This window comes from Copadichromis virginalis, linkage group LG14, assembly GCF_057382275.1.
Source record: "Copadichromis virginalis isolate Kocher_CV1m ecotype Utaka linkage group LG14, C_Virginalis_male_GT1.1, whole genome shotgun sequence".
Taxonomy (NCBI): domain Eukaryota; kingdom Metazoa; phylum Chordata; class Actinopteri; order Cichliformes; family Cichlidae; genus Copadichromis; species Copadichromis virginalis.
This window is the reverse complement of record NC_140631.1, coordinates 39,781,333-39,802,624: the sequence shown is the minus strand read 5'-3', so window position 1 is coordinate 39,802,624 and position 21,292 is coordinate 39,781,333. Positions and strand designations below refer to the sequence as shown.

General features: G+C 42.2%; 2 protein-coding genes and 2 non-coding genes across 6 annotated transcripts in view; 3 read left to right on the top strand and 1 right to left on the bottom strand.

Annotated features, from left to right (window-relative positions):
* Positions 1-858: 858 nt before the first annotated feature.
* Positions 859-6,041, top strand: eif3k (eukaryotic translation initiation factor 3, subunit K). Of its 2 annotated transcripts, none has more exons than XM_085430910.1 (8): positions 859-1,033; positions 2,613-2,711; positions 3,126-3,246; positions 3,922-3,996; positions 4,798-4,864; positions 5,046-5,123; positions 5,371-5,496; positions 5,890-6,041. In XM_085430910.1, the coding sequence occupies exons 1-8, from the start codon at positions 972-974 to the stop codon at positions 5,919-5,921; spliced, it is 660 nt and encodes a 219-aa protein (XP_085287036.1). In that variant the 5' UTR covers positions 859-971; the 3' UTR covers positions 5,922-6,041. The 2 variants fall into 2 exon arrangements, with proteins under 2 accessions (XP_085287036.1, XP_085287035.1); XM_085430909.1 differs by having other exon boundaries at positions 3,919-3,996.
* A 1,124-nt stretch (positions 6,042-7,165) lies between these two features.
* LOC146694639 (calpain-9) overlaps positions 7,166-21,292 on the top strand; it is a 34,845-nt gene continuing 20,718 nt past the window's right edge. For both annotated transcript variants that reach the window (XM_085430908.1, XM_085430907.1), the window contains exons 1-10: positions 7,166-7,451; positions 13,343-13,412; positions 14,648-14,766; positions 14,862-14,995; positions 17,360-17,531; positions 17,671-17,742; positions 17,923-18,014; positions 18,525-18,599; positions 18,897-19,051; positions 21,058-21,215. In XM_085430908.1, coding sequence (XP_085287034.1) covers positions 7,197-7,451; positions 13,343-13,412; positions 14,648-14,766; positions 14,862-14,995; positions 17,360-17,531; positions 17,671-17,742; positions 17,923-18,014; positions 18,525-18,599; positions 18,897-19,051; positions 21,058-21,215 — 1,302 coding nt within the window. In that variant the 5' untranslated portion in view covers positions 7,166-7,196. The remainder of the gene's footprint in view (positions 7,452-13,342; positions 13,413-14,647; positions 14,767-14,861; positions 14,996-17,359; positions 17,532-17,670; positions 17,743-17,922; positions 18,015-18,524; positions 18,600-18,896; positions 19,052-21,057; positions 21,216-21,292) is intronic.
* trnak-uuu (transfer RNA lysine (anticodon UUU)) lies at positions 10,437-10,509 on the top strand. Its single transcript has one exon. It is a non-coding gene; the product is annotated as a tRNA-Lys (tRNA).
* On the bottom strand, positions 19,310-19,382 carry trnak-uuu (transfer RNA lysine (anticodon UUU)). The gene has a single exon. It is a non-coding gene; the product is annotated as a tRNA-Lys (tRNA).

Genomic DNA, 21,292 nt, shown 5'->3' with positions numbered 1-21,292 from the left:
GCCATTTTGAAGCAGGCTGGGATCACAGACAGAGAGAGGGAGCAGTAGATATTTGTGAACACTCCAGCCAGCTGAGCCACGGATAACTTGAGGACACGACCGACAATCCCGTCAGGACCAGTGCGTTCCCCAGTCTGAAGCACTTCTGCACATCCTCCTCAGACACCAAAGTATGTATAGTTTGGAGACAGTGGAAATGAAAAAGAAACAGGAGGTTGCGCTGAAGATAGACAGAAAGATAATTAAATCAGAGGGACATCTGAAAAGGAAATTATGTAACCACATAATTTCTTTAGGGATTAATAAAGTTTTCTGATTCTGAGAGAGGCAAGGCTGAGAAGATTTAGACTTGTGTAGGGAAGGAACAATGGATATACTGGACAAAAGATGTTGAAGATGGAGCTGCCAGGCAAGAGGAAAAGAGGAAGGATCCTAAAAAGGCAGCAGATCTGCTGCAGCGGCCCCTGTAGAGAGCAGTAAGTTTTCCTAACTGTACTTGTTATGTAAAAGTATATGCGGAAAATTAAAGTCAAAAGTAGAAGAACCACGCAGTTCATGTAGTAGTTTCAGTTTCAAACAGGAAAGGTCTTTTTCTGTTGTTTGGCGATCAATGAAGTTTTTTAGTGATGTAATTATTTTTTTTAATGTGTTATTTATTTATTTGTTTATTTAGACAATGTTTAAAACGCCTGGATGAGGCGCCTGCTGAGTGCCGATACTAGCTTTACTTTTGCTAAAATACCGATCGGACTAAACATATGTTTTTGAAACGTTTATGAAAATTATGACGGACAAAGTTCACGGAAAGACTTTCCACAGGGCTTTGCTCCGGCATTACGGTTAGCGTACCGGTCAACACTTCCGGTCCGACCTTTTTCTCCCTCCGCCCCGGTGCCGTTTCACTTTGCGGCCCACGTGCGGCGTTAATTCGGGTTTTTAGCTTAAAAAAACCAAGTAAAAGTTTGGACCAAATGGCGTCGTCTTTCGAGCAGATGAGGGCGAACGTGGGGAAGCTTCTCAGAGGAATCGACAGGTACAAAGAACAACAGCAGACCGAGCTAACAGCTTAGCCTGGTTGCTAATATCGCAAGCTAACGTTTGGTGCAGTGAGTCAGTGGTGGCTAGCCCATACAGGGCAGCTTGATGCCTCATTAAACGAGTTTTATTGTTGGTTAATTACACCAACATTATATTAAAGAAATAATAAGTCAGAGTTAACAAATATTGGATAAAATATGTTTAATGTTCGTGTTGGATTTATACAGCTGCTAGCATTAGCCGGGTTTGCGCCATTGAACTGTAGACAATTTGTATTGGTGAGAAACCCTGGCTTCTGCGGTATATTGTTGTTTACTCATTTTCATTAGATGGACATTAACGGTTCATTCAGGTTAAAAGCGGTGATCAAAGATATTTCACACAAAGGAAGTCATTTACTGCATGAATAGGATTGTTTTCATCAGCCCAGGGTTCATTTTCTGCTTTCACACAGAAAATTAACCATTTACGCAGCTGTTGTCACCTGAGGCTCAACTGGTGGACCTTTCCACCGTCTATGATTTGAATTGATCACTAATTTGTAATCATTATACCTTACTAACCCAAGACAATTGCTTTGTTATAGAGCAGGGGTCGGTGTCCCTGCAGGTTTTAGATCTCACCCTGGGTCAACACACCTGAATCACATGATTAGTTCATTACCAGGCCTCTGGAGAACTTCAAGACATGTTGAGGAGGTCATTTATCCATTTAAATCAGCTGTGATGGATCAAGGACACATGTAAAACCTGCAGGGACACCGGCCCTCGTGGACTGGGATTGGGGACCCCTGTTATAGAGGCCCAGTTAAGATATAAACGTGAAAGACAGGAAATTGTAAACGCTATATTTAAAAAAAACAAGGGAAAAAGTAAGGTGCAAATAAGATATGGCGATTTAAGAAAGCCCAGATGTCATAAGGAGGAGACGTAAAGTTTGTTGGCCACAGGTGGGAAGGATTTCTCATGGTGTTCTGTGCTGGATTATCTTTTGCTAAATGTGCTCCTGTTGCTTTCCAGTTTGAACGGAGGACCTGCGAATATTTGTCCAGTAGTGTCTGAATTTCGCTAGCCACGCTGTCTGGCATACAGTGCTGCAGACACACACTCTGTGGTTTCAACTATCCAGGGAAGCATGCAGCTGAGCCCAGTTACTTGATATCAAGTACGGTTGGTTTGATGGTTTTGAAGGCACTGAAAAAGTAAAAAAAAAAACAATACACAAAAACTCTCACAATGCTCGCTAGCTTTGTAGACCTGTTTGAGCAGGTAGAGACTGGCGTCCTCGTCTGGGCTGGTAGATAAACTGCAGAGGGATCCATCCGTGGGCTGATCACGTGCCGGGGCTGGTCTAGGATGAATATCTCCAGAGTATTCATAATAGACAATATCAGGGCCACTGGGATGGCATGACCTCTTCCACAGCATGGGAACCCAATGTAGAATCAGGGTTATCCTGAAGATGTAGTGCAACTCTCGACAAACATATTTTAAGCTTATAAGCACATAAATGAAAAAAAAAGCACTGAAACATTTGCTTTTATTTATGGATAATAATCTCATCTCCCCTCACAGGTACAACCCAGAAAACCTTGCAACGCTGGAGCGCTACGTGGAGACGCAAGCGAGAGAAAATGCCTACGACCTGGAAGCAAACCTTGCTGTGCTCAAGCTGTAAGTTACATAAGTTACCCAAACAGCAGCTATTCGACTTTAAGACACTGGATTTTTTTAAATTTATAAATAAAGGGAAAAATGTAATGATAGGGGGGAAAAAAATAGGTGGAGGAAGTTTTATCCAATAGGGGAGTCAAGCCCTGACTATGGCCTGATTCTGATCATAAAACAAAGGCAGCTCAGTCTCTGCCAGCCTGCCTCTACTGCTGGATGTCGGCTCCAGGAAGCAGCAGATTTTCCTTCGGTAGGAAAGAAAGCGACTTTTACACACTGCTAAAAATATTACCGACTCTAAATAATTTGGGGACAGAGGCAGCTCTTAGGAATATACCAGAATGGTCTTTATTTGATTTACCTGTTGGATACCTTGATGTTTGAGTGGTGATGACTCTAATCTTGACATCTGTGCAGGTACCAGTTTAATCCAGCATACTTCCAGACTCAAGTGACCTCACAGATTCTGCTGAAGGCGCTGACCAACCTGCCACACACCGACTTCACACTCTGCAAGTGCATGATCGACCAGACACATGTATCCTTTTGGTGCTTTTTCTCTGAGCGTTGCATTCTGGGAGATTTATATGTGACAGGTTCTCTGAATGTGTGTGTGTGTGCAGATTGGAGTTATGGAAACTTTAAGAAGTTGATTAGAAGTTCATACTTCTGTCCCACTTTGGACAGACATCTTTTTTTTTTTTTTTTTTTTTTGCTGAGTATGAATATTAATCCTTTTACACTGCTGCAGTAGAAATATCTCCATTGTGCCTGATGGAGGTCCACCTCCTGTTATACCCAATGTAATCCTCAGTGAATTGAGCTAACCAGCTAAAATAATTATTTCCTCCCATTCTAGACAAAGTTGAAATAGTATTGATATGTTGTCTGAATTCCACGTCCATGCAGGTCATTAACAATGTGAAATCCCCCCCCCCACACACACACACACACACACACACACACACACACAGTATTCAGCTCCATGGGGCCCTGTTCATGGTGGAGTACCTCGAGAGCGCTCCCATTGGAACAGGAAGTCTATCGAGTGGCAGTTCTTGCTTATATCAGAAATTCTCTGATTAAGGCTGTATTGGTGGTGTTAGAGAATCTTTGTGCAGGGCTGTGTATAAACAGATCAGGGTGGTGCTGGTGGCGGAGCTTGGCTCTGTGTTGGGGTCAGGGGGGCATTTCCTTGACTACTGTGTCGCAGCAGGAGGAGCGGCCCATCAGACAGATCCTCTATCTGGGGAACCTGCTGGAGACGTGCCACTTCCAGAGCTTCTGGGTACGAAACTCACACTAAACCACATGCACATAATCTCTGCATCCATGTAAGAGAAACACAATAAAACCTCAACAGGGCCATCAGCTGAAGGGCTGTGCTGAGGACACATGGTTTCCAGAAACTATTAGTATGGCCTTTTTTCTCAAGCAACAAAGTAGCTCGTAGAATTCAGCTTTTAGGCTGTTTTCTGCTTTTCTTTTTTTTTTTTTAGCGTCTCCTTTCCCAGCAGGAGCAGCAGAGTTCAAAGGGCAAGTCAAAGTGGTTGGTCCAGACGCTAGCGTGCGTTGATTGGTTGACCATAGAAACAAGATAAGATAAGATAACCTTTATTAGTCCCATACGTGGGAAATTTGTTTTGTCAAGCTCTCAATGTTAGCATTTAAAAAAAAAATGGAATGAAAAATGTGGACACACATTAAAAATTGTGTCCCGTCCTCCTGCTTCTACTTAAAATTGACATTAATCACCAAAACGGATCTCCGACCTGCCGGAGTCATCGGTGCTCATCTTTCCCTCAAACCTCGCCTGCTGCTGTTCCCTTCGTTTTAGTGTGAACTGAATGAATGAATTGTGTCCTAATCTTTCTTAAGTAGTTTGTTTTCGGCCCAACTTGCTCTTTGAATGAAGTATTCTGCTTCTATTTGTCGAAATGCTTTTGAAGCACATTTAAAAACAATTTTTATTATCATTTTAATCCTAATTGCCTTTCAGGACATTCCTGATTTCTGTGTTGCGATTTTTCTGGTTTTCTCGTGCTGATGTTTGTTTCCTCTCCTCTCTGTCCCGTCCCGTCCTGGACAGACGAGTCTAGAGGAGAACAGAGAGCTCATCGATGGCATTACTGGTTTTGAGGACTCTGTGCGCAAGTGTGAGTATCGTCCTCTGACTCAGCACGTTGGGCAGCACGCCACTACACTGAACACAAACAGCTGGTTTAATTGAACAACCTCAGACACAGACACGCCCACACAGTGCAGTGATGCAAATTCTGAGAATAAACCACATGAAACTGTTTGAACATGATAAAAACTCGAATGTTTTCTGTTTAGTTATCTGCCATGTTGTGGGCATCACCTACCAGACCATCGATCGCCGCTTACTGGCCGAGATGCTCGGAGACCCGCTGGGTAAGACCTTTGACACACACGTGTAAAAACCTGGCAGACGGCTCAGTGCAATCAACCTTTGATATTTAAAGACTATAAGTTGTTTTGACTGTGTGACACGTAACAACGCGCATCTGTTAAATCAGCAGCTACAGAAGCTTCTAATGGGCACAGCTCAACATAAATCGGCCGTCTTTAAAGTAAAGCGGACGATTGGACTCCATGTTGGTGGTAAATCTGTGTGAACCTCTGTTTTCTGTGTGTGCAGACACGCAGGTGAAGGTGTGGATGAACAAGTACGGCTGGACGGAGAACGAGGATGGACAGATCTTCATCTTCAACCAGGAGGAGAGCGTCAAGCCCAAGAACATCGTGGAGAAGATCGACTTTGAGAGTGAGTGTTGCTGCTGCGCGTATTAGTGCTGAGAAGTCACAGCTAATCAAAAAAACCCACCGAGAGTCAAACCACTCGAACGCCGCATTGTTCTAACTACTTGTGTTGTTTTACAAAAGCAAAATCGCCGGGGTTGTAATTAAAAAAATGTTTTTTTTAGAGAGGGATCTCATTTGTATCAGCATAAAATCCATTTGTTTATTCTGTTAAGTAAGACTCATTACTGTAAGACAATGCACGCCACCACCCCCTCGTAGGCCTGGCAAACCCGGGTCCTTGCAGGTCTTTTGTGTTTTATTTGTTTCACTGTGACTGGAAGTGAAGTCAGAGATTTCATATTCATGCCTCATGTCCTTCTCTTTTCCCTGCTCTCCCTTTGTTTTCCTTTTGCAGGTGTATCCAGCATCATGGCCACATCTCAGTGATGGAAACGCATAAATACACTCACACACAAACAACCACACGCAGCAGTTAGGATGGAGTCAGACAGGTCATTAGTTTTCATAATCACAAGTTTTCTCAATAAAAGTAATTTATCATTTCCAGCCTGTCTGCGTTTGCTTCTTGATTGATTGATTTTTGATCTGTTCTCCTAAACGGTATCAGGGCGTTGGCTGAGAGCTGTTGGGAAGCCTTAAGGAGTCTTAAAGCTGCTACTTAGTCATCCTGTGGTGAAGGTGTTGTAATTTTAGGTTTGCTGTGTGTTGAGTGTGTGATGGTGTAAGAGGAAGTTGGGTGACTTATTGTTCACCCGCTCAGCAGCTTTGTGTTCTACACAGAGGTTTCCTCATCACTACTAAAATCTCAAATTCATGGGTGAGAAATGCGATTTGTTAGTCTAAAGTTAGAGTGCATCAAGGACCACTGATAACATTACAGTCTGTAAAATATGTCAGTCACCTTTTGGTTTGTAAAGTTCCCGTTATAAAGCCTCAAGTGGGGTTTTATTGATGTCACCATCTTAGATTAGATGAAACTTTAATCCCTCGGGTGGGTTCCTCCAAGAAATTCGGTTTCCAATAGCACAGCACCGACAGAAGTTACACATATGTAACTACAGAGACGTATATAAATACTGCGTATACAAAAGGGATAAATAGGAATAAGAGTACAAGGGAATTGCACATTTCAAGTATTGTGAGTAACTTTAATAATAGTCTTTAACATGGTGTGAGAAGTCATTTACAAAATAAGAGTCAGTGTCAGTTAATAATATTTGCAAGGAGTAAATGGCCCATAAAGATATCTGGAAAGTGTTAACTAAGGTCAAAGGTTAAGTGAGCACAATTTCACATTTTCTGCAGATATCTAAACAGTCTAGGCTGCTTTTCCCACTTTCAGGAGGCGCCCCCTGCTGGTAGATAAGGTGTAAGGCACTTGAGTTTTAACTTCACAGTCTGTGGCAAAATTTGTAAGATTTGTAACAGTTACTGGAATTGGACACTAGTTTTCACACGCGTGTGTATTGGTAATGCTCCTGTGGCCTCTCCACTGAGGAAATCCTGGAAACCTTCAGCGGGTTTTCCGCCTTTACTGACTGAACACATCTGGGACTGTCTCACGCAACGCAATAAAAACCCTCCGGGACTGTTTTTCCCGCCCAGGTGAGCATCTACCTGGGCGGATTTATCAGGGGGCGTGGCTTATCTGTGCACCTTATAAACAGGAAAGAGCGCTGAAAGTCAGGTAGAGCACGGTTAATGTTCGCCATGAGAAAGTCTTTGAGTGTATCGTCTGACAGCTCCCTGCCGCCGCCGCCGGAGGACGATGTGGACTCGGTGTGCTCCGACGAGCTAATGGGCTCGCAGTCCCGCCGCTGGCTGGCGGAAATTCTGAGCGGGGGCATACCGCCGGAGAGCGGCGAAGTGAGCCCGGCGAGCGGGCTGTTCGTGGACTTTAACTTCCCCATGGGAGAGCTGGAGATGCAGCCCGGGGTCAAGTGGAAGCGACCAAAGGTAACTACGAAAGGGAGAACAAACCCGTAACAGCTGCGTAACGTAAATGCATAAAAAACTCCCACAGAGTAAATACTGCAGTATCGAGCTCTCTTCATTTACATATCACACACACACACACATATGTATGCGCATTCTTCTTCAGCACATTTCAAAAGGTAAGTGTGCTTTCTGCTCCACAGCTAATAGTCACTTTGCAGATTACAGATGTTGCACATACGCACAGTGACACCATCCTGCAGGGCAGTAAAAGACCAACACAAGTAGCGTAAGCTGCTCTAATAAAATAGTAACGGATTTCAAATAATAGATAAACACAGGCTAGTTTGCACTGCCCGAGTGTTTTCAGGTGTCACGCAGACACAACAACAGTACACGATGCAGTTTTGAAGTGCTTTACTTGTATTTCAATTTCATGCTGCCTACAATTAAGTATTAGTACAGCGTGATGCGTGTAGCTGGTTGTTCAGAGTTCTTTAAAACCAGCAGCTCTCTTCTTCCTTCGGTAATAATGTTGTAATCTCTGTGTATGTCTACATTATGTGCTTGAAGTTGTCTGGTAGTAAAACTCCTTTGCTCCTGCCACCACAGAGAAACAGAAGGATAATCTTTTAACATTTTACATCATTGTGCACATTTTGACTTTAGAGTTTCATATCTGGGATCTTCGCGTGTTTTGCATGTGAATTTTTATCTGTTGTGCTGCACCACAAATGTTTTACTTATTAACTTTTAAATATGTAAATATATACATACAGTAAAAAAAAAATGGTATATTGAGAAAGCGTTCCTCCTTTGGCGAGGATGAAAAAGCTGAACGTAATGATTTATTCCTTTTTTTCTAGACATCTGTTAGACTGTTAAAAAGTTTCATGTTTTTGATGCGATATTGTGAATAAAAGAGTTGAAATACAGTAAAACACACAATATTACAAAGCTTCAAAATAAACTCCCACAGAGCTCCATGGGTTAAGTTAGGAAGTGAAGTGAAAGCCTTTATTGTCATTATACTGGTATAATGAGATTTAAAACGGCTCCATAAAGGTGCACATGTGCTTAACACATTATAAAAAAAATACAATAATATAACTATACACGTAATATAAATCGAATCGAATTTCGAATATCGAATTTCCCAGAGGAACCCACCCGAGGGATTAATAAAGTTCTATCTAATCTAATATAATCTAATCTAAATACACTGCACTGGGTGACACAGACAGACAGCCAGAGAATGATGATACAGTCAGTGCAAATTAGTTTTGTGCATGTTTTGAGTTGAGTATGGTGATGGCTTTGGGGAAGAAGCTATCCCCGTGTCTGTTTGTTCTGGCCCGTATGGATCTGAAGCGCCTGCCAGAGGGGAGTAGGTTAAAAAGATGGTAACCGGGGTGGCTGATGTCCTTCAAGATGTTTCTGGCCCTGCTGAGACAACGGGAGTTATAGATGGCAGACAAAGAGGGCAGGGGACAGCCACTGATTTTTTTTTGCTACGTTTACCACCCTCTGTAATCTCTTCCTGCCTGCCTCTGTGCAGCTGGCGTGCCACACTGTCACTGCATAGGTCAGCAGGCTCTCGATGGTGGATCTATAGAAGGTCACCAGCAGTGGGGTGTTTAGTTGCTCCTTCCTGAGCACCCTTAGAAGTGTAGCCACTGCTTGGGCCTTCTTGACTAGCACCGTGGCGTTGACTGACCAGGAGAGGTCTGCAGAGATGTGGACACCAAGGAGTTTGAAGGATTCCACTCGCTCTACAAATTCACCGTTGATGTGCAGAGGGGCAGGGGCAGCTCTCTTCAGCCTGAAGTCCAGGATGAGTTCCTTGGTCTTGGTGATGTTAAGTGCCAGGTTGTTTAATGCACCCAGCTTCAGGACCTCATTTCCCCCTGTGACCAGTACTGTGTGTGATGCTGTAATTATCATTACAGAGTAACAGTCACATTTACACAATAAAGGCTGTATTTATACTGATTAAAATACTTTTAAGAGCAGCTGAGGTCACTTTGAGAACACCTGGATGGTTTTTTAAATACCAGGTAAAGGCAGATGGACAATAACTAACACCACATGTTATAACAGGACGATTCCACTCAGCGGGTCGAATTGCAGTTTCAAATTACACTTAATTTCACACTTATTTAAGTCGTTATTTTGTTTCTCTGAGTCTCTGTGGCTTTCTTTTACCTTTAACATTAAAAACTCACCTGGTAAAAATCAAAATTCTGGTGGATCTCTGTGAATCACTGTTACCAGTTACAGCCTTGTGCCAGATGTGAACCAGTGGTTTTTTTGCCCTGTAGTGTCCGAGTTGGTCAACTGGAGAGTTACAATCAGTGCGTGACAGAGTCATATTTGCAAGGGTGTGTTTCAGAAAGGCTCCACAGAGATAAAATGAAGGCAACCCAAACCCTGCAGGGCAACAGGAGGGAAACAAAGACAAGGCTCAGTGTTGTCCTTTAGTTCTATATTATCCTGCATCCGCTCGCTTTGCTTCTCTTCTTTCTGACTTGAGGGCTGGGCAGGATGCAGGGTGGGTGAGATTAAATCTGCTGCTAAACTCTGTGTTGGCTAAATATGTAAAATATGCAACTAAGGTATCTGAACAGGAAACAAAGAATGCAGCCTTTCTGTTCACTTGCTTTAATAGAATATAATGTACGGTATATACTATAGTTTGACAGGTTTGTTTTATATTTGCTAATATATGTAAGATAAAACAAAATAACACGCATGTGCACGTTACACCGGTTAAGGCGCTCGTTAAAGTGATGGCTCACATTTCTGTCTTCACATGCAGAGTACTAATTTTGAGCATGTAACTTCTTGTTTCATGGTTTTATAACTCAGATCGTAGAGCTTCATGGTTCTAATGATTGACACTGATGAGATAATCACATCATCTCAGTGACTGATTGAGAGGTTTTGCATGTACCACGCTGGCTGAAGTTCAGTTTGACGATAGAGAGATTTCCCCTCCTTGCGGGAGCCTGGATAGCTCAGTCGGTAGAGCATCAGACTTTTAATCTGAGGGTCCAGGGTTCAAGTCCCTGTTCAGGCGATGTTGCTTTTAATCTGTTATAACACTGTCAAAGGGCCTGTTGTACCAATGGATTTACTGAGTTTATCTGAAGATTGTTGAACAGAAAAGATATCAAACAGCTAACTAAGCAAACACTTAACTCCTGTGTCATTCAAGTCTTTAGGACAAACATCGACCCGTAGTTACATTTTTGCAGCATTGCATTAAAATTGAGTTCCGGTTGTGGCATAAGTTACAAAGTAGATCTGACACAGAGGTATAATTCAGGTGTATAGCATCACACCAAGCTTTGCCTTAACTGTGGAGGCACTTCTTTCAGAGTATCATGGAAACGCTCTTGACACATTAAAACTTGTTCACCTAAAAACATTCCCTTTGGCCAGTTTCTGGGTGTGTTCCATGTCTAGAAATAGATTTTATTTAGGTTTTCATGCTTAAAGCAGTGTAGTATTCATTAAGATTGAGTCACTGAGTTCCTATAGATAGATCACGGAGTCTGTACTGACTGTTATTGTACAAACTGTATCTACACAAGGCTCACTGCCTGAATGGAGCACGCAGGATGCAGTGGGCACAAACTTGCTTTCTGTAAATTCCCTCACATGGAATCAGAAACAGAACTTCCTGCTGCTGCTGACTCAAAAGACTTCAGATGGCAGTGAAAAGAAAAATGTCAGAAGTTCTTTGTCTTTGGTCCAAACAGGAAGAGCTGGAAGCACCACAGAGGTAAAAGGACAGAGGTTTAAAGTCTGATCCAGTGTTTGCAAGAATAAAACAAAGCTGAATCCATAAATGTTAAATATTTGAAATAGGATATAAAGTGAACTTTTCCTTCAGGTATTACTCATCTTCATATTCTATGTATTCAGTGTAACCTGAAGTGTAGGCTAATATAACAGCAAACGGTACGTTAGCAAACTTCCTGGAGTGCGTCATCCACAGCTGCAACATGTCTCTTTCATTTATCGCTGTTTGCATCTAAATACCAAGAAAACTGTTCAGCAGTGTGAAGTTCGATGTGTCTGTTTACAAAATCCTATAACCTGTATAGACCGATGCAAACTAAAGAAGACAGTTAAAGGCAGACATTTCTGAATGGGCAGGCTGTGAATTAGTACAACACACACTGATTTAGGGAGAAGGACACATGTCACAGGAACACCATCACAAAGAGAGTTGTCCTTCCTCTTACGCTGCATTAAGCCAGTGTTGACAGAATGAGGCCATAAATCCTGCATCGCTCCCTCCTAAATCGAACCTCTGAGTACTTACCTCAGAGACGCTTGTCACTCGTGTGTTCACCATCGTAGTTTGACACCTCACTGTCCAGGAAATCCAAAGAAATCCTGTAACTGTGGACTCTTTACCACAGACATATGGATTAGACACATAATGTTACTCAATTAAGTCAAGTTTACTTTTAAAGCACTTTTAATTTTATTCCCATCATGCAAAAAGTAAAAAACAAACAAACAAACAAATACAACATACAAGTGCATGTAAGATTAGAAGGTTTTGCACATTAAAAAAATGAATGCTATAAGTGTTTAAAAAAATTCTATGTAGTAAGAGTAGAGGGCAGGTGTATGGGAGATGGAGGTTAGCTCAATAGAAACAAAACAGAATTCCTGTGTATGAATGAGATGTAAGAGTGAAGCTGCAAAGATCAGAGGTAGTGAAGATGAGTCAGCCATCCAAAGCAATGCATACAGCACAAGAAGAGAGTGCAGACAGGGTGGAGTGGGAGAAGATGAGTGGGGGTGATTCGTAACAGTATGATAGCAGCAAGAGTCAAAGGGAAGGTTTCAAAGATGCCAGTGAGACCTGCTGTGAGGAATGGTTTGAAGAAGGTGACGGTCATGAAACGAGAAGCTGAGCTGAAGCTTTTAAGATTTTGACTGGGAGTGAGCAGGATGGACAGGATTAGAAATGAGTATATTATCCACACATTTATCTCATATCGTTAGCTCTTGATATCAAAGCCAACACGTAGTTACATTAACAGCTAATCATTTCAACTGCTAATATCCACATTTGTAGGTAAGAATTTGAACTGTTCCACTAACCATTAGAGCCTGAGCAGCTCTGTAGAAAAGCATCAGCCTTTTGATCCTGGGTTCAAGTTCCTGTTCATGCTTTGGGGTTTAAAAATGTAAAGTATGCTGTCTTTGCTGTGTTGTACCACACAGGTTACTTCAAGAACACGGTGCTCTATAGCTTTCACTCATAAAAAGGTGCCCATAGTTTTTTTTTCACTGATTCCACCATTAATGTCATAATCAGGGGGGATTCTCTCATATCTGTTAACTATGTGCAACCTAGATAAGTGTAAACGTAGCAAACGTTGGTGCCACACACATTTTTGAAGACTGCATATGCTGGTGAATACACAGACAGTTTTTCAAAGTGTTTGTACTGATAACAAGTCATAACTCTTTGCAATCTGAGCAAGTCCAAGTATGCGGAATGACTCGAGTCGCCACTAGAGGAAGTTGTGGGGACGTCATAGATCTCAGGTTATAATAAAAGTTGCTTCTTATCTTATCTCAGTTACTTTGTAATTGTCACACGAATGATCATTATTTATAAAAATTTGATACATTTTATTTATGCACCTTCAAAAATTCTATCATGATAAACACTGAACATTGGTGAAACTAATGTCAGTCTTCCTGTCTGACTCGGAGTCACACATCCGGCAGTGTGCCAAGTTTGTGCCACAATGTTCTGATGGATGAACTTTTATCTGCCTCTCCCTTTGGCTCTGCAGACAAGTCAGATCAAGTTTATTTGCGTTCATCTTCCTGCTCTTTCTTGTCTTTGTTTCAACCAATCATTGCTCTGTTTCCAGGAACTCTGTTCATCACCTCAGTTCATAGTAGATGGCGCAACGAGGCTGGATGTTTGCCAGGGGAAACTCAGTAAGTAGAGATCTCCTGTACTACTTAGTTGTATAAGCTAAGTATTTTCAGTTCAAGTGGACCTATTCTGCTCATTTCCACCACCTTTTCATTCTTGGACTCCACCAGAGCAGCTTTGCATGATTTGCTGTTCAGTCTAATCCTTCGCGTTGCCCACCGTCAAAAATAAGCTGCTATAGCTTATTTCTGACAGCCCTTGAACCCCAGGAGTGCACTGATGTGGTCACCAGAGCTGGCCCCACCCATTCAACATAGCACTACTGATTCCAGGAAATGCCCTGCAGCGTGTTTTACAGGCCTCCTAGAAATACTAAGTCTGTTTTTGACAGGAGGGAGGGCAGGAGTCGGATAAAGACACAGCACAGATCCAGTCTGGATAAACAACCTCGTGCTGATGTTGATACTATTGTCCTGATTCAATTCAGTTCAGTTTAATTTTATTTATATAGTACCAAATCATAATAACAGTTGCCTCAAGGCACTTTATATTGTAAGGTAAAAACTCACTACAATAACACAGCAGAGAACTCCAACAAACACTCGACCCCCTATGAGCAAGAGCTTTGGCGACAGTGGGAAGGAAAAACTCCCTTTTAGCAGGAAGAATCCTCCAGCAAAACCAGGCTGTTCTGCTGGAAGATTATGTGTATAAACACATAATAAGTGGAAAATGTGACTAAAAAAAGAAATCCTCCAGCAGCCTACACCCTCAAACCAAGTTTTAAGACTAGTCTTAAACGTAGAGAAGATCAAAGAGATGCTGGAACCTCTCCCAGCTGACACTGGGTCACTTTGGAGGGTGGGAGGGGTGCACCCTGGAAAGAGTTCAGGGCCATTGAAACTGTGTATATCTCTGTTGCAGTACTTGCACTGGTGACTGGGTAAAATTAACTGAGCTGAGTGGCATCAAGGACAAAACAAATCGTATACAGTAGCTACATCAGATTGAGAACCTCAGGTCTTTTCTGTTCCTTCCACACAGGTGGGTCTGTGTCACACCCTGAAGACCAGGTTAAACATGTTCCTCCTTCCTCAAATACAACAGTGCAAACAGCTCTCTGTAGATGCTGTATGTCAGCGTTGAATAGCTGTTACACCCAGCACATAAAGGTTTAATGGAGACTGTAGGTGAAAGATGGTGCACAGCTTGAAGTGATTTAAAATGGAAAGAGGACCATCCAGCATTGTGCACTGAAGCTTTAAATGATGTCATGACCTACTTCATTCTTTTCCAGGTGACTGCTGGTTACTTTCGGCTATAGCGTCTCTCTCCATGAATCAATCGCTGCTCAAGAAGGTTGTGCCTCTGGGCCAGAGCTTCCAAGATGGATACAGTGGTTGCTTCACTTTCAGGGTACAAAAGCTCTGTTTAATATGCAGTTATCTTCTTCAAGTGAATTCTCAGCCTAAATCAGATGATATTCTCTCTCTCTTTCTCTCGCTGTGTAGTTCTGGCAGTACGGTCAGTGGGAGGAGGTACGGATCGATGACCTGCTGCCCACTGTGGACAACAATCTGATCTTCCTCAGCTCCCCAGAAAGACAAGAGTTCTGGAGCGCCCTGCTGGAGAAAGCCTACGCCAAGTGAGTCCCAGTCTAGGTGTTCATGTCTCACTGCACATTTCAGCCTCTCTGATAGACATTTGGTCTTCTTTTGCCTGTTACATAACCACAAATCCATATTCCATATCCATACGTTTCACCTAAACCCCTTAATTTTATCCAAAATTTTAGCATCATACTATGAATCTTTCCTGAATTCCAGGTCTTTCAAGTTCGAGTTTTCCCACCATTTCTGAGCCCTTCATAAGTATAGGAGATAATGACATGACAGCATGTGTTTTTCTGCTCAGAACGAATCACTGCTAGAAGATCAGCCTGGTGTCGTAATGTTAATAAAAAGGGAGAGCGTTCATATGCTGTAAGCTGCCACCTATCCCACACGGTGATATGACTAGGGATGGGTATTGATAAGATTTTCACGATTCCGATTCCATTTTCGATTCTGTTTAACGATTCGATTCTTTATCGATTCTCTTATCGATTCTTTTTAAAAAAGGAGAACACTAAGGTCGAGTAGCTCAGAACTTTGTTTTATATCTTCTCTTTGAACAAGAAAGAAATTTAAGAGTAACATGGCCTTACAAACCCAACAGTGAGATCTTAAGAGATCCAGCCTACGGCTCTTCAATGGGTCACGGGGTCCCCAGGAAAAATAATTGTAAATGTAAAATAATAAAATAAATATTCTTCTGTAGCAATAACACATGAATATCCAGTAAAGTCCCTGCCTACAATTAAACACATTCACTTACCGAAAATCATCTGCTGTGGCAAATGGGTTCAAGCCTTTGACCACAAAGTGAGTCACTGCTCGGTGACATTCGTCTATCCTGCCTGAAAGGAGACGCTACCGGTAGACTGCAGCGAGAACTGGCAGCATCTGAGCCAGACTCTGTCTGTCTCATCACGGTCACCTAAATGCACAGTGATGGCAGGTTTTGTAATAAGGCAGATCGCGCTAACATAATATGCACTGTTAGTTGATTATTTACCTGCCGCATTAACGGGAGAGGACGTGCAAACGTTACCGCTGCTGCTGGGTTGAGATTCACGAGTCCGGAGCGGAATTAAAAACACGACATTCATTTAAAGTTATCACGTGTTTTGTGAGCAAATGCTTTTGCATATTCGCAGTGTTTCCTCCCTTAAATGAAGTATCTACTTTGCAAGTATTGCAAGTTGCCCTGTTGTCATCCGTTCTCGTAAAGTATAACCAAACTTTTGAGCGTTTGAGCCACCGTGTTTCCTGCCAGGTAAATGACGCTCCGCAACATGGTGACGTCATTCGGGGCGACTGGAATCGATAAGGGAATCGTTTGCAAAAATGGCAAACACTTCCAAGGAATTGAAACAGTGGGAACCGGTTCTCAACAAGAACCGGTTTTCGATACCCATCCCTAGATATGATGCTTGAAGAATCACCCAAACTATACTTTTTGAACGTCTTGATGCATTCTCAATCATCCAGGAAAGTAAATCTCCAAAAGCTGATTCTGTGGACGTAGCGTTTTGTGGGAGAAACGTTTCGTCACTCATCCAGGTGACGTCTTCAGTCTCAGCTGACTGCAAGTTTCCCCAAATCTTATAAACAGTGCATTTGCATAATGACTGAAACCAGCACACTGAAGGAACAATGGGCTGGGAGGTCAGTTTCTTAATCTTAATTATGCAAATTCTCATGACCATTGATCAACAACCACTGATCAATAGCCATGAGTCCCATTCACAGAGAGTTGGGGAATGGCTGCAATCACAGGTACGCTACGTCCAGATGAACAGAATCAACTTTTGGAGATATACTTTTTGAAGTTTTCTCCAGTGAATTATCAGATACAAGACAAAACATGAAGGGTACAGGTGCTTATTTCTGTTCCTGTGTGTGATGTTATATCCCATGCTGCTGATGCTGAAAACTGAATTTAGAGGAAATAAAAAATATGTTGTTTTTTTTACATAGTGCCATGCGGAGTGAACATTTTCCAGGTTTTGTTGCATTTATATGGAAAAAAATAAATATGACTATATAGCAGCAAGAGAAATGATACAACAAATAAACATGTAAACATGCTGAAATGGGTAAATAGTAACTAACATCCAGTGTCTGTGTTTTAAAAGATTCTAAATTTTAGCATCTGTTCCTACTCAAAGTATTGTGGATAATTTGAGCATCTGTTCTTCACACTTTAAGAACAAGTAGTTGATAAGTGAGTGAAAAAGTGGGCATAACAATGATAAGGATAATAATAATATCTCAAACATTAAATGTCCCATTGTTCAAACCTTTCCTGGGCAGATTTGTTAGTCAGAGTTCAGTTAGAAAGACAAATTCAGGAGATCTTTAGAAAACCATTCAGAAAACCTCTGATATTTCCCTTTCTGTCCCAGGTTGAAGGGTGGCTACCGAGCTCTGGACATGGGCTTCCCTCATGAGGCCATGGTGGATATGACGGGCGGGGTGACAGAGGTTTTACAGGTGGCCTCACTTCCCAGAGACTTGCCGACCTTCCTCAGACACCTGCTGGTCAGAGGAGCACTCATCAACTGTGCCAACTGCCAGGTACCGTAAGAACCTGTGAGGGATGATTTAGATCTGAACCTGTTGGGAAACACAGAGGCGTTCCTGCACTCATTTATGAGTCATATTGTTTGTTTTCCTTCTGTCCTCACTGTGGTTGGTTGGCTTTTCCCCCCTCCAGGGTCCTCTGGAGCACAGGAATGAACTGGGAATCATGTTTAGGCATGCCTACGCTCTGACTGCAGTGGATAAGGTAACTGTCACTGAACACGGCCAAGAAATGTTCATAAGTCCTAATTACACATAAATACAGATGTGAACCTCAAAAGCAGGACAAATTAAATGCAGTGTTTCTGTATCTTAAGTAGAAATCTAAATGACTCACAGCTGCTCTTCACTGCACTCTCACCTGATTTGCCTCCTCTCCTGCCAGGTGAGGACGACACTCGGCACTGAATATCTGGTGCGAATCCTCAACCCTTGGGGCAACACAGAGTGGGAGGGGCCCTGGAGTGACTTCAAAGGGTATGAAGATCATCCAATGAGCAGTGCTGAATAAAACTTACTCTAAATTTAAATCCTTTCAGTCAACTCAAAAATGGCATCAGAAGAAGAAGTAGCTGGTAATGCATAGGAGGAAGTGAGGGGAGTGAATGGGCTAATCGCAGTAATCGTGGGCCATCGTGCAGAGCACAGATCACAGTTTCTTGTGGTTCGTGGTTTTTATTACTGTTGTCTAAAGTCAAATGTGAGATTAAAATTGAGTGTCTTGTGAAAAAAAAGACACTGAACAAAGGGAAGTACAAAATCACAGAAAATAACATAAAAACATCTTAAGGCTGTGAGAAAATTGGAAAAAATAGTTTAATAATCTTAAAATAATTGATGCGTTTGCACTGATCTCATAGCTCAATTTACTGCCTCTTTAATCTGAATCCATGAGGTCACATACAAACCAAATGTCACCTTACTAACTCCCCTTCTTGAGTACATACTTCACACATTTACAGCACGTTTACAAACCTGTGTTTGCAGTCAAGAGTGGAAAATGGTGAGCATCGAGGAGCAGAAACGACTCGGCAGAGTCAGACAGGAGGACGGAGAGTTCTGGTGAGTTTATCGTAATGTCATACCAGCGACTGTCACACAACTTTTATGGGGCCCCCCTGTGGCTGTTCCTGCTCATTACAGGGTAGATACTCAGCAGGGATGAATGAAACGGTGACAACGATGATTAAAACGACACCAATATTTCCAAACAGAGCAGATGAGATGATTGCAGTGAAGAAACCAAATGTGTCTTTGTTTTTGAACTTGGATGTGCCAATGCTATTCAAACACATTAAGTATTTACAGACGAAGGAAATCTGTTTGACCAGTCGCCCTGTTCCTCTCTCTCTCTGGCAGGATGTCGGTGTCGGACTTCCGACAGAACTTCGAGGTGATGGAGGTCTGTCACCTGACGGAGGCTCTCAGTGAATCAGGCATGTTGCCTTTGAGCTGCATTATGCATCATGGCAACTGGGCGCCAAATATCACAGCAGGAGGCTCTCCTCAAGGAGGTAAGACGGGTGATGACGTGTGTCAAATGTTTTGTGCCTCACTCTTAACTCTGAACCTCACAAGCCCAGCAGCTGGTTTTAAAACTGGAGATAAAGCTGGGATATTTAAAACTAGACAGAAGTTCACCTCAACTATCACAACTGAATTTAAGAGTAGGGGCCAATCTGGCAAACAGTTAGTTTCATGTGTTAATTAGTCACTATTAGTCTTAATCTTTGCGTTTGCTGGCAGTGAACAGAGAGTCTTTAAAAGAGCCACGCCTGAACAGGGACTTGAACCCTGGACCCTCAGATTAAAAGTCTGATGCTCTACCGACTGAGCTATCCAGGCTCTGAAGGTTGTGTAGTGCACTCTGATTTTAGCATCAAATATGACGAAAAATACAAGAACAATGTTTTAATATTTCTTGCAGCCGACACAAAGGAGTAGGAATACAGTCTCTCCTGAGAGTCAATTTTAACTGATGCTCACCAGGGAAAGACCAAAACTTTAGCGCCTCCTGCTGCCTGTGGACAGATTCCTCAGGCATCTTCCAGAAATGGTCACACTCTTTTCTGCACAATTTTTCAGTAGGTGCAGTTTTTTTTCTTGTTGTCTAGAAAATACAATACTAGTCCAAAGTTTTAGAACACCCCAATTTTTCCAGTTATCTAATGTAATTCAAGTTGTTCAAGCCCAACGAATAGCTTGAAATGGCACAAAGGTAAGTGGTGAACTGCCAGAGATTTAAAAAAGGTAAGGTTACCCAAAACTAAAAAAAGGAATTTCAGAATTATACAAAAAGGGCTTTTTGTATAAACCACATACCGTAGTATTATACAGAATAAGACAAAGAGACTTGCCTGGGCCATGAAACACCGCTGTGAGAGGCACCCTGAACCAAAACGGCTACCACAGCATTCTGCAGCGCCATGCAGTACCCTCTGGTATGCGCCTAGTTGGTCAGGGGTTCATCCTACAGCGGGATAATGACCCAAAACATAATCCAAGCTATGCCAGAACTCTTGAAAACACGGAGTGTCCAGCACAGTCCTCCATACTTAAACCTCATCGAGCTGGTTTGGGATGAACTGGACAGAAGAGTGAAAGCAAAGCAACCTACAAGGTCCACATTTATGGGAACTTCTGCAACAAACAGATTGATTTCTATTGTAGAAAGAATGCTACGGGTGTGTTCAGCTGTTATATCTGGTGGCTACTTAAAGGTTAGAATGCATTTTGGTCTATGAATTGATTCCATGATTTCTTTTTGAACTCCAATTGCTTATTTGTACTATGCTTTCATTTCAGAGTGCAATCAGACATTAAACGGCATAATTGCTGGAAAAATCGGGGTGTTCTCAAACTTTTGACCGGCAGTGTATTTCGCTCCAGTCTCGAGCATAAATTATCAAGACGTAAGAAGTGAAGCACCTTTGTAACTGTGAACAATGAGAGTTAAACCTGAAGTTTCCCCTCTAATCCCTCTGTGCAGCACAGGTCTCTGACACACCTGTCTGTCTGTTCCCAGATGCAGTTTTTTTTCTTTAATTTTATGTGACAGCCTTTGTTTCACTTGTACATTATGTAATATATTACATTTGACGTGCAGTACTCAGAAATAATCCTTGTGCTTTTGTTTGAGATCTCTGACTGTATAATGTTTATGAAGGATTCTGTAACTCAACAAGCTGAGACGAGCTTATTTGTACAGTCTTTAATAACAGAGCTGCAGTTTTACAGGTAGACCAAGTTTTGATATCAGACACTGCCAGGTAAACAGTTAGGAATATAGCCACACAGATCACACGCATGGAGTCTGGTTTTGGGTAACTGGGCTTCCCGTGATCCTGTTCTAGGTCTGTTAGCTTCTGTTTAAAGATCTTTGGACAGAGGACCAATAAATTGCACATTTGGAGGCAGTTAAATCAGGTCCAGCTTGGAACATGAAAAAAATGAATTATGAAAAGAAATGTTAAAAGTTACACACGATAGGAAAACTAACAGTGTGTTTGTGTGTGTGCAGGTTGGTTCTATCAGAACCCCCAGTTCTACTTTGTTCTGTCAAAGGCGGACCAAAACCCCGACAGCGCTCAGAAGACCTGCTCCTTCGTTTTGGCTCTGATGCAGAAACACCAGAGACGAAGAGGCATTAGTCTAGCCATCGGCCTTCACGTATACCCGGTATAGTCACGCACACGGGGTCTGGTGTTTAAATGAAAGGCATAAACGTGATAAAAGTCCTGCCCAATGGCTCTTCT

Coding starts and splice junctions, on each gene's coding strand:
- eif3k (XM_085430909.1), top strand. CDS start 972: ATGGCGTCGTCTTTCGAGCAGATGAGGGCGAACGTGGGGAAGCTTCTC. Junction 3,247..3,918: donor GCATGATCGACCAGACACAT/GTATCCTTTTGG, acceptor ACTACTGTGTCG/CAGCAGGAGGAGCGGCCCAT. Junction 4,865..5,045: donor TGAGGACTCTGTGCGCAAGT/GTGAGTATCGTC, acceptor TTTTCTGTTTAG/TTATCTGCCATGTTGTGGGC.